Genomic DNA, 13,399 nt, shown 5'->3' with positions numbered 1-13,399 from the left:
AGACTTTCTGCCCTGATAGGAATGTTCTGTAGCTGTGCTGTCCAGTGCGGGAGACATAAAACACAGGGTTTGAACATCTGAAATGTGGCTACTGCAACTGAGAAACTGTATTTTTATTATTTATTTATTTATTCTGTTTGTTTGTTTGTTTTGAGATGGAGTTTCGCTTTTGTTGCCCAGGCTGGAGTGCAGTGGCATGATCTCAGCTCACTGCAACCTCCGCCTCCCAGGTTCAGGCGATTCTCCTGCCTCAGCCTCCCGAGTAGCTGGGATTACAGGTGCCCGCCACCACACCTGGCTAATTTTTGTATGTTTAGTAGACATGGGGTTTTGCCATGTTGGCCAGGCTGGTCTCAAACTCCTCAGGTGATCCGCTCGCCTCGGCCTCCCAAAGTGCTGGGATTACAGGCATAAGCCACTGCTCCAGGGCTGAAACTGAATTTTTGATTCTATTTAATGTTAATTACTTTAAATTTAAATGTAACAGCCCTATTTGGCTAGGGGCTACCACCTTGGTCAGCATGGCTCTAGAACATCCTGAGCATTTAACAAATGTTAGCTATTGTTGCTGATGTTATATGATTATTTTAGATACTTTCCTTTTTTGTTGTTGTTTGTTTTTGTTTTCTTAAGTTGGAGTCTCGCTCTGTTGCCTAGGCTTGAGTGCAGTGGCACGATCTTGGCTCACTGCAACCTCTGCCTCCCGGGTTCAAGTGATTCTCCTGCCTCAGCCTCCAGAGTAGCTGGGATTACAGGCATGTGCCACCATACCAGGCTAATTTTTGTATTTTTAGTACAGATGGGGTTTCACTATGTTGGCCAGGCTGGTCTCGAACTCCTGACCTCAGGTGATCCACCTGCCTTGGCCTCCCAAAGTGCTGGGATTATAGGTGTGAGCCACCGTGCCCGGCCTATTTTAGATACTTTCAAAGATAAGTTTTGTGCTTAATGTGGGTCAGAACATACACGAGGCTATTTTCTACAAATCTAGAACTCATAACAACTGACCCTCTACTTTCTAGCATCTCTGCTTCCCCTCAAGGCAGACAGACATGCTGAAAATATACTTAGGGCAGAGCTCCCTAACTGATATGTTGCAGATATGTTACAGCTTGCTGCACCTTCGGCTTTTGGGTGGCGGGGGGCAGGGGTGGTCCCCAGGCCTCTCTACTCCCTGGGAGTCAGGAGTGCTCTTTCTGAGGCCGTGGCTCAGCCCAGGGGAAGTAAACTTGTGCCTCTTCAGCCCTCAGGTCGGTTTGGCTCGGCCTTGGCTGTGTTGGACTTTAACATGGACGGCGTGCCTGACCTGGCCGTGGGAGCTCCCTCGGTGGGCTCCAAGCAGCTCACCTACAAAGTAAGGCTGCTGCTGGGGTAGGGTTGGAGGAGAATGGGGTGGCGGGGAGGGGACTCTGAGGGAGGCCAACGCTGGGGTGAGCCCCTGGAGCAAAGCAGACAGCCAGTGTGTGAGACAGAGCATTTGTGAGCAGATGATTACAGGCTCCTATGGGGTTCTTGCCGTGACCTTGAATTACCTTGTAGCACCTGCTGCTGCCTCCCTGGCCTTATTTTGGCCTTATGGTTTCCGAATTCCACCAGGTACTTTGCTCTTTTTTTGTCCCCCACCATGCTGAATGCCAGTGAAAGGAGACAGAAATCCCAGCTAATCTGTAGTTTCTGGTTATCACAACAGTGAGGTGACTTCCCTGGACCTCTCCTCAAATGCTGGATCCCTGCCTGTTGCCTCCTTTCTTACTGAGGCAGAGATCCTGGACCCTGGCCCACAGGGCTTGCTTGCTTCCCACCACGCATCCGGGCGCCATGTGTGACCATGGAGGTTGAGGGCCCTCCCTTGCCAGCTGCCCTCCGCAGGCTCTCCTCTTGCCCCTTCCTCCTCACACTCCATTTCTAGACATGCCAGCGATCTGTCACATCCTGAACTCATCAGGCTGTCTCACTTTGCGACCTTTGCTCGTACAGTTTTCTCTGCTTGAAAAGCTTTTTCTCCCGTCTTTCTTTAGGAGTGACAAGTCACTTCTTGCAGAAACTATTACCTAACTCCTGGGCGAGGCTGATACTTCTTTGTCCCCACGTAGCATCCTGTGCTTGTACCTGTTATATCCCCTTCTTCCCTGGGTGTCATAATGACCTGTGTGCCATCCTTTCAGAAGGAAAGAGATTGGTCTTATTTGTGTACCTAGTACATGGCTTATGATGGAAAAGAAGTGCAGGTAGAATGAATGAGGATGGAGACAGGCAAGTTATAAGAGGAACTGATTGATAACACAGAATAAAATAGCACAGCGTGTATCCTCAGGCAGACAAGTGGTACTGATGTGGTATGTTGGCGTTCATATATGCCATGAGTACAACAGGCTGTGGCCGGGGGCTTCATGGAAGAGCCTGAAACTGTGCTGGTCCTTGAAGTGGGCAAGGAGTTGAGTAAGTCATTCTGCAAGCACACTGCACAATTGTGTGTGGAGGATCTTGAGTAAGACATCAGGGAGACAAAGATATAAATGACATCATTTCTGCATTGCAGACTCTCATAGTCTGATGGAAGTGACAGATTTTTAAAAAATTCCTTTGAGCCCAGCAGCAATGCATAGGATGGATTTCTGTCTGTCATTAAGCTCCCAATCATTGGGGGTGGTGATAATTTGACAAGGTCTCACTGTAATTAAAAAGATTTTTTTTCGTGGACACAGGATCTCACTATGTTGTCCAGGCTGGTCTTGAACTCCTGGCCTCAAGCAATATTCCCACTTGGGCCTCCCAAAGCCCTGGGATTATAGGCATCAGCCACCATACCTGGACCCAGAGTCAGGCCTTTTTGTCTTCTGTTATTTAAGGTTCTTGGGTCACCACCAGAGCCTCATGTCTATCTGCTGTTTGTCCTTACCTAGGGTGCTGTGTATGTCTACTTTGGTTCCAAACAAGGAAGAATGTCTTCTTCCCCTAACATCACCATTTCTTGCCAGGTATGTTTACCACTTTAGCCAGGTGCAGAAACCTAGAACTCGCTGTATCCTAACTGCCACTAGGGCTGGGTAAAATGTGCTTTCCTGGTTTCTTCTTAAGGACATCTACTGTAACTTGGGCTGGAGTCTCTTGGCTGCAGATGTGAATGGAGACAGTGAGCCCGATCTGGTCATCGGCTCCCCTTTTGCACCAGGTGGAGGGAGGCAGAAGGGAATTGTGGCTGCGTTTTATTCTGGCCCCAGCCTGAGCGACAAAGGTAGCGCCTGACGGGGAATGGGTGGAGACCATGGCTGCTGTGTGTGTCTACGATAACTTATCCTGCATAGAGGTTTATGTCCTTTTTCCTTATTCCATATCATTTCACCAACATTTTCTAACAGTCTGTTACTCTTAAAGATGTTCTGGCAAGTGATGTGCATAGATTCACTGAAAATACAAAAGGTGACCCACAATTTCTAGGTAGAGAGCCAAAGAGGGAAAATAGACTATTCCTATAGTGTCTCCATGTAAAATAGAAACCCTGAGAAGGCTTTGCACCAAAGGCATCTCAGTGGTGCTCTCGACTGTCCATAGCCGTTGTTGTTGTTGTTGTTGTTGTTGTTTAAGACAGAGTCTCCCTGTGTCACCCAGGCTGGAGTGCAGTAGCATTATCTTGGCTCACTGCAACCTCCACCTCCCAGGTTCAAGCAATTCTGTCTCAGCCTCCTGAGTAGCTGGGGCTACAGGTGGGGACTACAGGCGCATGCCGCCATGCCCGGCTAATTTTTGTATTTTTAGTAGAGACGGGATTTCATCATATTGGTCAGGCTGGTCTTGAACTCCTGACCTCAGGTGATCCACCCACCTCGGCATCCCAAAGTGCTGGGATTACAGGTGTGAGCCACCACACCTGGCCCAGAGCCTTTTTAAATAGCATCCTCTGCTCCACACAAGTGAGCTCTAAAAATGTATTTCTCGTATGAATTGTGAGATTCAATGACGTTGGGGTCCTGGGATCAGCATGGGGACATATAAGACCTCTGGCAAAAACTCAGCAAAATGAACCAACTTCTATTAGGCTACGAAAAGGACCCTTTATTTTCATCCCAGTAGTTCTCTCACTTAAAGTGTTAGTAAAAAGGACGAGTTGTCTTCTTTAGAAAAACTGAACGTGGAGGCAGCCAACTGGACGGTGAGAGGCGAGGAAGACTTCTCCTGGTTTGGATATTCCCTTCACGGTGTCACTGTAGACAACAGAACCTTGCTGTTGGTTGGGAGCCCGACCTGGAAGAATGCCAGCAGGTGAGGCTGATGCTGGGGGCTGGGAACCATGAACACAGGGGCAGGTACCTGCTGCTGTGGAGCGCACTGAGCGTCAGGCTTAGGGAAAAGGGCTAGGAAATGCTTGACTTTCGAAGGAAAAGCCAAGGCTCTGGGCAAGGTTGCAAATTCTCCTCCTTAGAAATTTAAAAATAGACAAGTGTATTATTTTCTCACAGTTCTGGAAGCTAGAAGTCCAAGATCAAGGTTGAGGTCAGAGGGTTGGTTTCTCCTGAGGCCTCTCTCCTTGGCTTGCAGATGGCTGTCTTCCCTGTGTGTGTGTCTGTGCCCCATTCCTCACTTCTGTTTTTTCTTTTGGGAGGAGGGGGTGAGGGTTCACTCTGTTGCAGAGGGCAGTGGTAACTCACTGCAGCCTCGAACTCATCCTGCTGCCTCAGCCTCCTGAATAGCTGGGACTACAAGTTGTGTGTGCCCATGCTTAGCTAATTTTTTTTTTCAATTTAAAAACATTTTTGTAGGGATGGGTTTTTGCAGCATTGCCCAGGCTCGTCTCAAACTGACCTCAAGTGATCCTCCTGCCTCTCCTCTTCTTTGAAAGACACCAGTCCTATTGGATCAGGATCCACCCGAATGACCTCATCTTAACTTAATCACCTCTTCAAAGACTCTGTCTTCAAATAGTCACATTCAGAGATACTGGGGGTTAGGACTTCAGTGTAGGGATTGGGGGGACCACCACTGAGCCCATAACAGTAGGTACCCCTGTATCTCTATCCCAGAGAGTCTGCTGGGAGGCTTGTCAGTTGGGAGGCAGGATGGTGGGTGTGGCACCTGGAGAGCCTGGATGTTGCGATTAACTCCAATAATCCCCACACTTCCAGGCCTAGGGTCACAGAGACAGAGAGCCTGCTGGGAGGCCTGGATGGGGGGAGGTGCATTTCCTTTCCTTGCACCTGAGTACCTGGCCAGCTGTCAGTCTTGTGCCCTGGCAGCTAAGCCCAATGTGCTTCCTTCTAGGCTGGGCCATTTGTTACACATCCGAGATGAGAAAAAGAGCCTTGGGAGGGTGTATGGCTACTTCCCACCAAACGGCCAAAGCTGGTTTACGATTTCTGGAGACAAGGTATGACAAGCCCTCCCCCCCACAGGAGAGTGGACACTCCAAGGAAGCTTTCTCACCTACGCAATATTGATCTATTGTATCTCACAGGCAATGGGGAAACTGGGTACTTCCCTGTCCAGTGGCCACGTACTGATGAATGGGACTCTGACACAAGTGCTGCTGGTTGGAGCCCCGACGTACGGTAGGTCACACACCGTGAAACTTTGCTTCCTTTCAGTCATGTGGCTCCTTGTACACATCGTATTGGAAGAAAGTGATGAGATCTGGAGCTGAACAGCTCTAGGTTTCAATATTTCCTTTTTTAATTAATAGCAATCTATGTAACTTTGGGGAAGTTACTTAACCTCTCAGAACTTTTGTATCACCATCTACAAAACAAATTATAAATATCTATTTCAGGCCGGGTGTGGTGGCTCACACCTGTAATCCCAGCACTTTGGGAGGCCAAGGTGAGAGAATCACCGGAGGTCAGGAGTTGGAGACCAGCCTGGCCAACATGGTGAAACCTTGCCTCTACTAAAAATACAAAAATTAGGCAGGCATAGTGGTGCACACCTGTAATCCAGCTACTCGGGAGGCTGAGGCAGGAGAATCACTTGAATGTTGAGAGGCACAAGTTGCAGTAAGCCAAGATCACACCACTGCACTCCAGCCTGGGCAACAGAGCAAGACTTCATCTCAAAAATAAAATAAAATCTGTATTTCAAAGGTTTGTTGAAAATGACATATGAAAGTAACTTAGTGTATTTTTAAAGCCCCTATCCCATGGAACTTGGAGCTAGAGAAAAATTGTATAAGTCAGTTCACTAGGAACAGGTCCACTATGAGGACCTATCTTTTATTTTTCTTTTTTGAGACAGTCTTTCTGTGTCACCCAGGCTGGAGTGCAGCCGTGCGATTATGGCTTATGGCAGCCTTGACCTCCTGGGCAAAGTGATCCTTGCACCTCAGCCTCCTGAGTAGCTGCGACTACAGGCAGTCAGCCACCACATTATCTAATTTTTTATTTTTTATAGAGAGAGGGTCTCAACATGTTGGCCAGACTTGTCTCTAACTCCTGGGCTCAAGTAATCCTCCCACCTCAGTCTCCCAAAGTGCTGGGATTACAGGCATGATCCACTGCACCCACCCCTGAAGACATACTTTAGTAAACCATTATTTTAATTTATGGGAAAGATAGTCTTTTCTTAAAAAAAAAACAACAAGAAGAACTATTTCCTCCCAGATTATAAAGGTGAATTATGCTTATTGTGGAAACTTGTGAAAATACAAGGAAATATATAGAAGGAAAAAAAAAATCACCCCTTACCCAGATATTTAAAAACTGAAGCTTATGCTATATATGATATTGTCATGCCTAATTTTTTTACTTATTTTATATCTTAAGCACATTCTCATGTTAGTAAATATTCTAAAGCATGATTTTTGACATCTGCATTGCATTTTTTTAATGCCAACATTTACTAACATCATCCTGTTGCTGGAATTGTAGGCTTGTTTCCAGTTTTACACTATTGTGAATAAGGAATTATTGAACACTCATGTACCTAGTCTTTGACTGCCTTTCTGATTAGTTTTTTGGATAGATTCCTGGAGATGGAATTCCTGGAGTAGAGGTTCTAATCTTTCTAAAAGCTCTTGTTATATATCATCAAACTATTTTTCAGAAAGGTTGTTGTTTCTTGCAATATGGGAAAGATTTGAATAATAAGCAGAAGTGGGTCAGGCAGGCGGGGTGCAGTGGCTTACGCCTGTAATCCTAGCACTTTGGGATGCAGAGGTGGGTGGATCAGTTGAGGTCAGGAGTTAGAGACCAGCCTGGCCAACATGGTGAAACCCTGTCTCTACTTAAAAATACAAAAATTAGCCAGGCATAGTGGTACGCACCTGTAACCCCAGTTACTCCGGAGCCTGAGCCACAACAATTGCTTGAACCCTGGAGGCAGAGGTTGCAGTGAGCCAAGATGACACCACTGCACTCCAGCCTGGGTGACAGAGTGAGACTCAGTCTCAAAAAAAAAAAAAAAAAAAAAAAAAGTGGATTAGGCAAAGGAATGGCTAAACTTTTCATTAAATCGAAGACACAGCATTATAACAAAAAAAGTGCTGACTTAGCTTTGGAATCATGTTGGAGACCAAAAGAATGACGGTCATGATAACTCAGTATACCACTGGAGGCTATTTGAGTAAGCAGCAAAACTGTTTCTCATAAATGCAGAATGTTGGCAAACTGACAAACTGCGTCTGCCACCCAGAAGGAAAGCTGAGGACAGTCACGCCCCAAGTGCAGTGTTTCTTGTGATTAGGCACATCTGAAGCCTGTTAATAATAATATGAACCTGTGATCAATTAAGCAGCTGACCAATCGTTACCTCCTCCTCCCTGCTCTTGCTAACCAATAAATGGGGAGGGCTGTGGAAGCTCAGGAGCTAGCTGCCTTTGCTCACTAGAAGCAGGGAGCTCTCTTCTTCCTCGGTTCCCCTTCCTTTAAAACAGTTTGTTTTGCTTTAAGTTTTCACTTCTACGTTCGTCCTCCTTTGTTCAGTCTTGTGATGACGGTCTCAAGCAGTGACAGTAGTAATTGCTGTAATGACGGTCTCAAATAGTAACCATAGCAGTCAGCCGCAGAATCATTTTTGCTTTTCAGAGTCTAGGGAATGATTTCTAAGCTCTTGCAACACACATTATTAACTTTATTTTCTTCACCACTCTTTCTACCCAAGTGTTGTGAATTAGAGTTTCTCAAACTTTCTTGGTTTCGGTGCCCTTACTCTCTTGATAATTTTTTTTCCTATGATAAAGTACAATATAAAATAGAAGGTCAGGCATGGTGAGTCATGCCTGTAATCGCAGCACTTTGGGAGGCTAAGGCAGGAGGATCACTGGAGCCCAGGAGTTGAAGACCAGCCTGGGCAACACAGTGAGACCCAGTCTCTACAAAAAATTTAAAAAATTGGGCCAGGCGCAGTGGCTCATTCCTGTAATCCTAGCACTTTGGGAGGCCGAGGTGGGCGGATCATCAGGTCAGGTGATCGAGACATCCTGGCTAACACCGTGAAACCCTGTCTCTACTAAAAACACAAAAAATTAGCTGGGCGTGGTGGTGGGCACCTGTAGTCCCAGCTACTTAGGAAGCTGAGGCAGGAGAATGGCGTGAACCCCGGAGCCAGAGCTTGCAGTGAGCTGAGATTGCGCCACTGCACTCCAGCCTGGGTGACAGAGTGAGACTCCATCTCAAAAATTAGCCGGATGTGGTGGCATGCACCTCTGGTCCTAGCTACTCAGGAGACTAAGGTGGGAAGATTGCTTGAGCCCAAGAATTTGAGGCCAGCCTGGACAATATAGGGAGACCCCATCTCTACAGGAAAAAAAAAAAAAGCTAGGCATGGTGATGGGCACATGTAGTTCCATCTACTCAGGAGGCTGAGGTGGGAAGATCACTTGAGCCCAGGAGTTCAAGGCTGCAGTGAGCTATGATCGCACGACTACACTCCAGTCTGGGCAACAGAGTGAGATCCCATTTTTTAAAAAATAAATAAATTATATCAGGAAATTCAGCCAGATATCAGGCAAAATTCACCCCCGATATTTCACGTAGGTTCTTTTCTATTTTCCCTAAGCGTCGGCTGGTTTGAGAAATAAAGGGACAGAGTACAAAAGAGAGAAATTTTAAAGCTGGGCGTCCGGGGGAGACATCACATATCGGTAGGTTCTGTGACACCCCACAAGCCGCAAAATCAGCAAGTTTTGATTAGTGATTTTCAAAGGGGAGGGAGTATACGAATAGGGTGTGGGTCACAGACATCACGGGCTTCACAAGGTAATAGAATATCACAAGGCAAATGGAGGCAGGGTGAGATCACAGGACCACAGGACCGGGGTGAAATTAAAATTGCTAATGAAGTTTCGGGCACACATTGTCATTGATAACATCTTATCAGGAGACAGGGTTTGAGAGCAGACAACCGGTCTGACCAAAATTTATTAGGCAGGAATTTCCTTGTCCTAATAAGCCTGGGAGCACTATGGGAGACTGGGGCTCATTTCATCCCTACAGCTCTACCATAAAAGACGGCCGCACCCAAAGGGGCCATTTTAGAGGCCCACCCTCAGGGACACATGCTCTTTCTCAGGGATGTTCCTTGCTGAGAAAAAGAATTCAGCGATATTTCTCCCATTTGCTTTTGAAAGAAGAGAAACATGGCTCTGTTCTGCCCAGGTCACTGGCAGTCAGAGTTTAAGGTTATCTCTCTTGTTCCCTGAACATTGCTGTTATCCTGTTCTTTTTTCAAGGTGCCCAGATTTCATATTGTTCAAACACACATGCTCTACAAACAATTTGTGCAGTTAACGCAGTCATCACATACATCCTCCTCAGTTTACGAAAATGACGAGATTAAGAGATTAAAGTAAAGACAGGCATAGGAAATCACAAGGGTATTGACGGGGGAAGTGATAAGTGTCCATGAAATCTTCACAATTTCTGTTCTTCTCCTGGCTTCATATTGTTGTGGGTACTTGACTTCCCACAACAAAATAAAAATAGAAAATAAGTTTAATTATAACTTTTATGTATGTATATAATATGCTAATTTATAACATATGTGTATATAAGTATGCTAACATATGATATAAATGTATATAATATGTATATATTATATATACATGTATGTGTCTATGTATATATAATATATGAATGTATATATAACTATATTATATATAAATATAAATTAATGTCACAATCAGGTTATTGTTATTGATATATTTCACCCACATTGTTCAGATTTTCCCATTTTACTTGTATTTTACTTGTATTTCACCCACACAGTTTGTGGGGCCCAGTTCCAAATAAAAATGCAGGGCCCCTTGTTAAAAAATTGTTGACAATTTCAAGTCAGAGACAGGACAACATGAAGACAGACATAGGTTCTTTCTAAATGCAGTGCCTGTGTGACCACATGGGCACATGCCCTGCATTTATGTCCTAACCACTTAGCTTCTCTTGGCACTACAGCTTTTCAAGTCTTGGAATCAGGTTAGACACAACTTCCCTCATTTCCTAATCCACAGCAATTTTTGCATAGTACCTGCATTTTATCACAACCATCCCTGAATACGCAGCTTTGCAAAGATGTGGCATCACTGAAAGGAATGCAGGGCTCTCGTGTCGTAACTGTGACCGGCCTCCACCTAGTAGTTCATGTGGTGTCAGATGTCACTGTTATCTTTGAAATGTCAAAATATCTACAGCATCTTTGCGAGTTCACTGAAGCGCTTCAGTGTGCAGTTTGGGAATCACAGCTATAAGGCACAGATTAATCTAAATTTGAGATTTTTGATATACTTTTTTTTGAGACAGAGTCTCGCTCTCTTGTCCAGGCTGGAGTATAATGGTGTGATCTCAAGCTCACTGCAGCCTCTGCCTCCCAGGTTCAGGCAGTTCTCCTGCCTCAGTCTCCTGAGTGGCTGGGACTACAGGCGCGCACCACCATGCCCAGCTATTTTTTTTGTATTTTTAGTAGAGATGGAGTTTCACCATTTTGGCCAGGCTGGTCTCAAACTCCTGATCTCAGGTGATCTGCCCGCCTCGGCCTCCCAAAGTGCTGGGATTACAGGCATGAGCCACTGCACCCAGTCACTACCATTTTATATCAGGGACTTGAACATCGTGGATTTTGGTATCTGTGAGAGGCCCTGGAACCAATCCCTCATGGATACTGAGGGATGGCTGTATTATTTATAGTAATAAAAAGCTAGAAATAGCCTAAATGTGAAAAGAATCAGATTTAAAATTTTATAATCCACAAAATCTCCATTTTGTTTAAAATGTATGTTTATAGATATCTGCCTACCTACCTACCTATCTCACTTTCCAGAAAGAAATATATATAGTATATACATTTTCCTCTTTATGCTTTTTTCTTTAATAGATGGAGTCTTGCTATGTTGCCCAGGCTGGCTATGAACTTCTGGGCTCAAGTGATCCTCCTGTCTCAGGTTCACAAGTAGCTGGGACCACAGGCATGTGCCACCACACCTGGATTATGCTTCTTATTTATTTATTTATTTTTTTTAGTATTTTTCACACTTTTGATAATGATCAAATATAGAAGATCTTCTTGACATCTTCATAGTTTTGACTATTTTGCAGTAATCCTGAAAGCTGGTGACATTAAGTAACTTATAGTTGATAATTTTTCTTTTTAAGCCATAGGGTCTTGCTCTATTGCCCAGGCTGGAGTTTAATGGTGTAATCACAGCTCACTGTAACCTTGAACTCCTGAGGTCAAGCGATCCTCCCACCTCAGCCTCTTGAGTAGCTCAGACTACAGGCACATGCCACCACACCCTACTTTTTGTAGTGATGGGGTCTCACTGCATTACCCAGGCTGGTCTTGAACTCATGAGCTGAAGTGATCCTCCTGCCTCAGCCTCTCAAAGTGCTGGGATTATAGGCATGAGCCACCATGCCCGGCAGGTTTATAGTTTTCCTGAGACACAAATATGAACCACATTACAAGATGATATCCTCTTTCCTGTGGTTTTCAAGAGAGTAGAGTTGGTGAGATGCACCTGTATTTTACAATAGCTCTTTTGTTTTCTGCTCCCTCCCCTGGAAGAAAAGTTCCACATGAGAAGTAAAACACTTGTGTGTTTATTTAAAAAATACTTGCCATCCCCGCATCCCAAACACAACCCTAGGGACTAGTGCTCGTGGCAGAAATGAAGGCAATGTGGAGGTCTAAAAGATAATGGTCCTTAATTAGAGGGTTTAAGCGTTACAGAAAGAATTCTATGTTAACTAGAAGGTATAAGCATTACAGAAGGAATTCTATGTTAACTAGAAGGTATAAGCATTACAGAAGGAATTCTATGTTAACTAGAAGGTATAAGCATTACAGAAGGAATTCTATGTTAACTAGAAGGTATAAGCATTACAGAAGGAATTCTATGTTAACTAGAAGGTATAAGCATTACAGAAGGAATTCTGTGTTATGTAGCATTCTAGAATTTGTGAATTCGTAAAGGCCTCTGCATGTAGCCCTTTTAAAAGCCAAAGTTCTTCAGAATTATTTTCAGTACTGAAATAATACAGAAATGCCTACAACATTACCTCATTTTTTTCTCCTTAATTGTCTAAATGTGTATGATAATCCATTGTTTAATTTGCATGATTGAGAGGGTGAGGTGTTTTGAATGACTGAAATTTCCAAGTGTCTAGATTCTTCTGTTTTAATTCTGAAGAATTAAGAAAACACTGATGAAATTATTTTAAATTATATGCTTCTGTTCTTTAACAGACTGTGATGCATGTTAGAGATTTGGGAGTATTGATTAATTACAATTCTTCCTCATCCTTGTGCATTTCAAATCATTTCTGAAATAGATTCATGAATCATTCAGAGGGATATCAAAATATGTACTTTTGAAGAGCTGACATAGTTGGATTAGAGAACACAGTCTCAATGGGCAACCCTATTCAGTCTTCCTAATTCTTGCTCCAAAAGCTATACCTTGGGGTGACTTCTCTGAGATTCTCCCACATGCAGTGGGGCCAGTGTTCATCCTGTGGCGGCAGAGCCAGAGGGAGAAGCCTCAGGTACCCTCTTGCCATGAAAGGACTGAAGCAGGGAGTAGACAGAGAGCTGGAAGTGTTACTGTATTCCTGGGCGCTCCAGGGAGCTCATGGTTCCTTTAGGAAGCACCAAAAGAAAGGGAATGTGGCCAGGTGCGGTGGCTTGCACCTGTAATCCCAGCACTTTTGGGAGACTGAGGCAGGCGGATCAGGAGGTCAGGAGAATCAAGACCATCCTGGCTAACACGGTGAAACCCCGTCTCTACTAAAAATACAAAAAATTAGCTGGGTGTGGTGGCGCGCGCCTGTAGTCCCAGCTACTTGGGAGGCTGAGGCAGGAGAATCGCTTGAACCCAGGAAGTGGAGGCTGCAGTGAACTGAGATCGCGCCACTGCACTCCAGCCTGGGTGACAGAGGGAGACTCAATCTCAATAATAAAAAAAGGAGTGAAGATTTTCGCT

General features: G+C 44.7%; 1 protein-coding gene across 1 annotated transcript in view; it reads left to right on the top strand.

Moving 5' to 3' along the window:
- The window catches only part of GPLD1 (glycosylphosphatidylinositol specific phospholipase D1), a 72,183-nt gene that overhangs the window by 45,960 nt on the left and 12,824 nt on the right, over positions 1-13,399 (top strand). The window contains exons 15-20 of the mRNA XM_054492632.2: positions 1,244-1,354; positions 2,904-2,978; positions 3,079-3,235; positions 4,119-4,260; positions 5,257-5,362; positions 5,450-5,543. Of these exons, the coding sequence (XP_054348607.2) occupies positions 1,244-1,354; positions 2,904-2,978; positions 3,079-3,235; positions 4,119-4,260; positions 5,257-5,362; positions 5,450-5,543 (685 nt within the window). The remainder of the gene's footprint in view (positions 1-1,243; positions 1,355-2,903; positions 2,979-3,078; positions 3,236-4,118; positions 4,261-5,256; positions 5,363-5,449; positions 5,544-13,399) is intronic.

Source organism: Pongo pygmaeus, chromosome 5 (genome assembly GCF_028885625.2).
Source record: "Pongo pygmaeus isolate AG05252 chromosome 5, NHGRI_mPonPyg2-v2.0_pri, whole genome shotgun sequence".
Taxonomy (NCBI): domain Eukaryota; kingdom Metazoa; phylum Chordata; class Mammalia; order Primates; family Hominidae; genus Pongo; species Pongo pygmaeus.
This window is presented reverse-complemented; position numbering and strand designations above follow the sequence as displayed.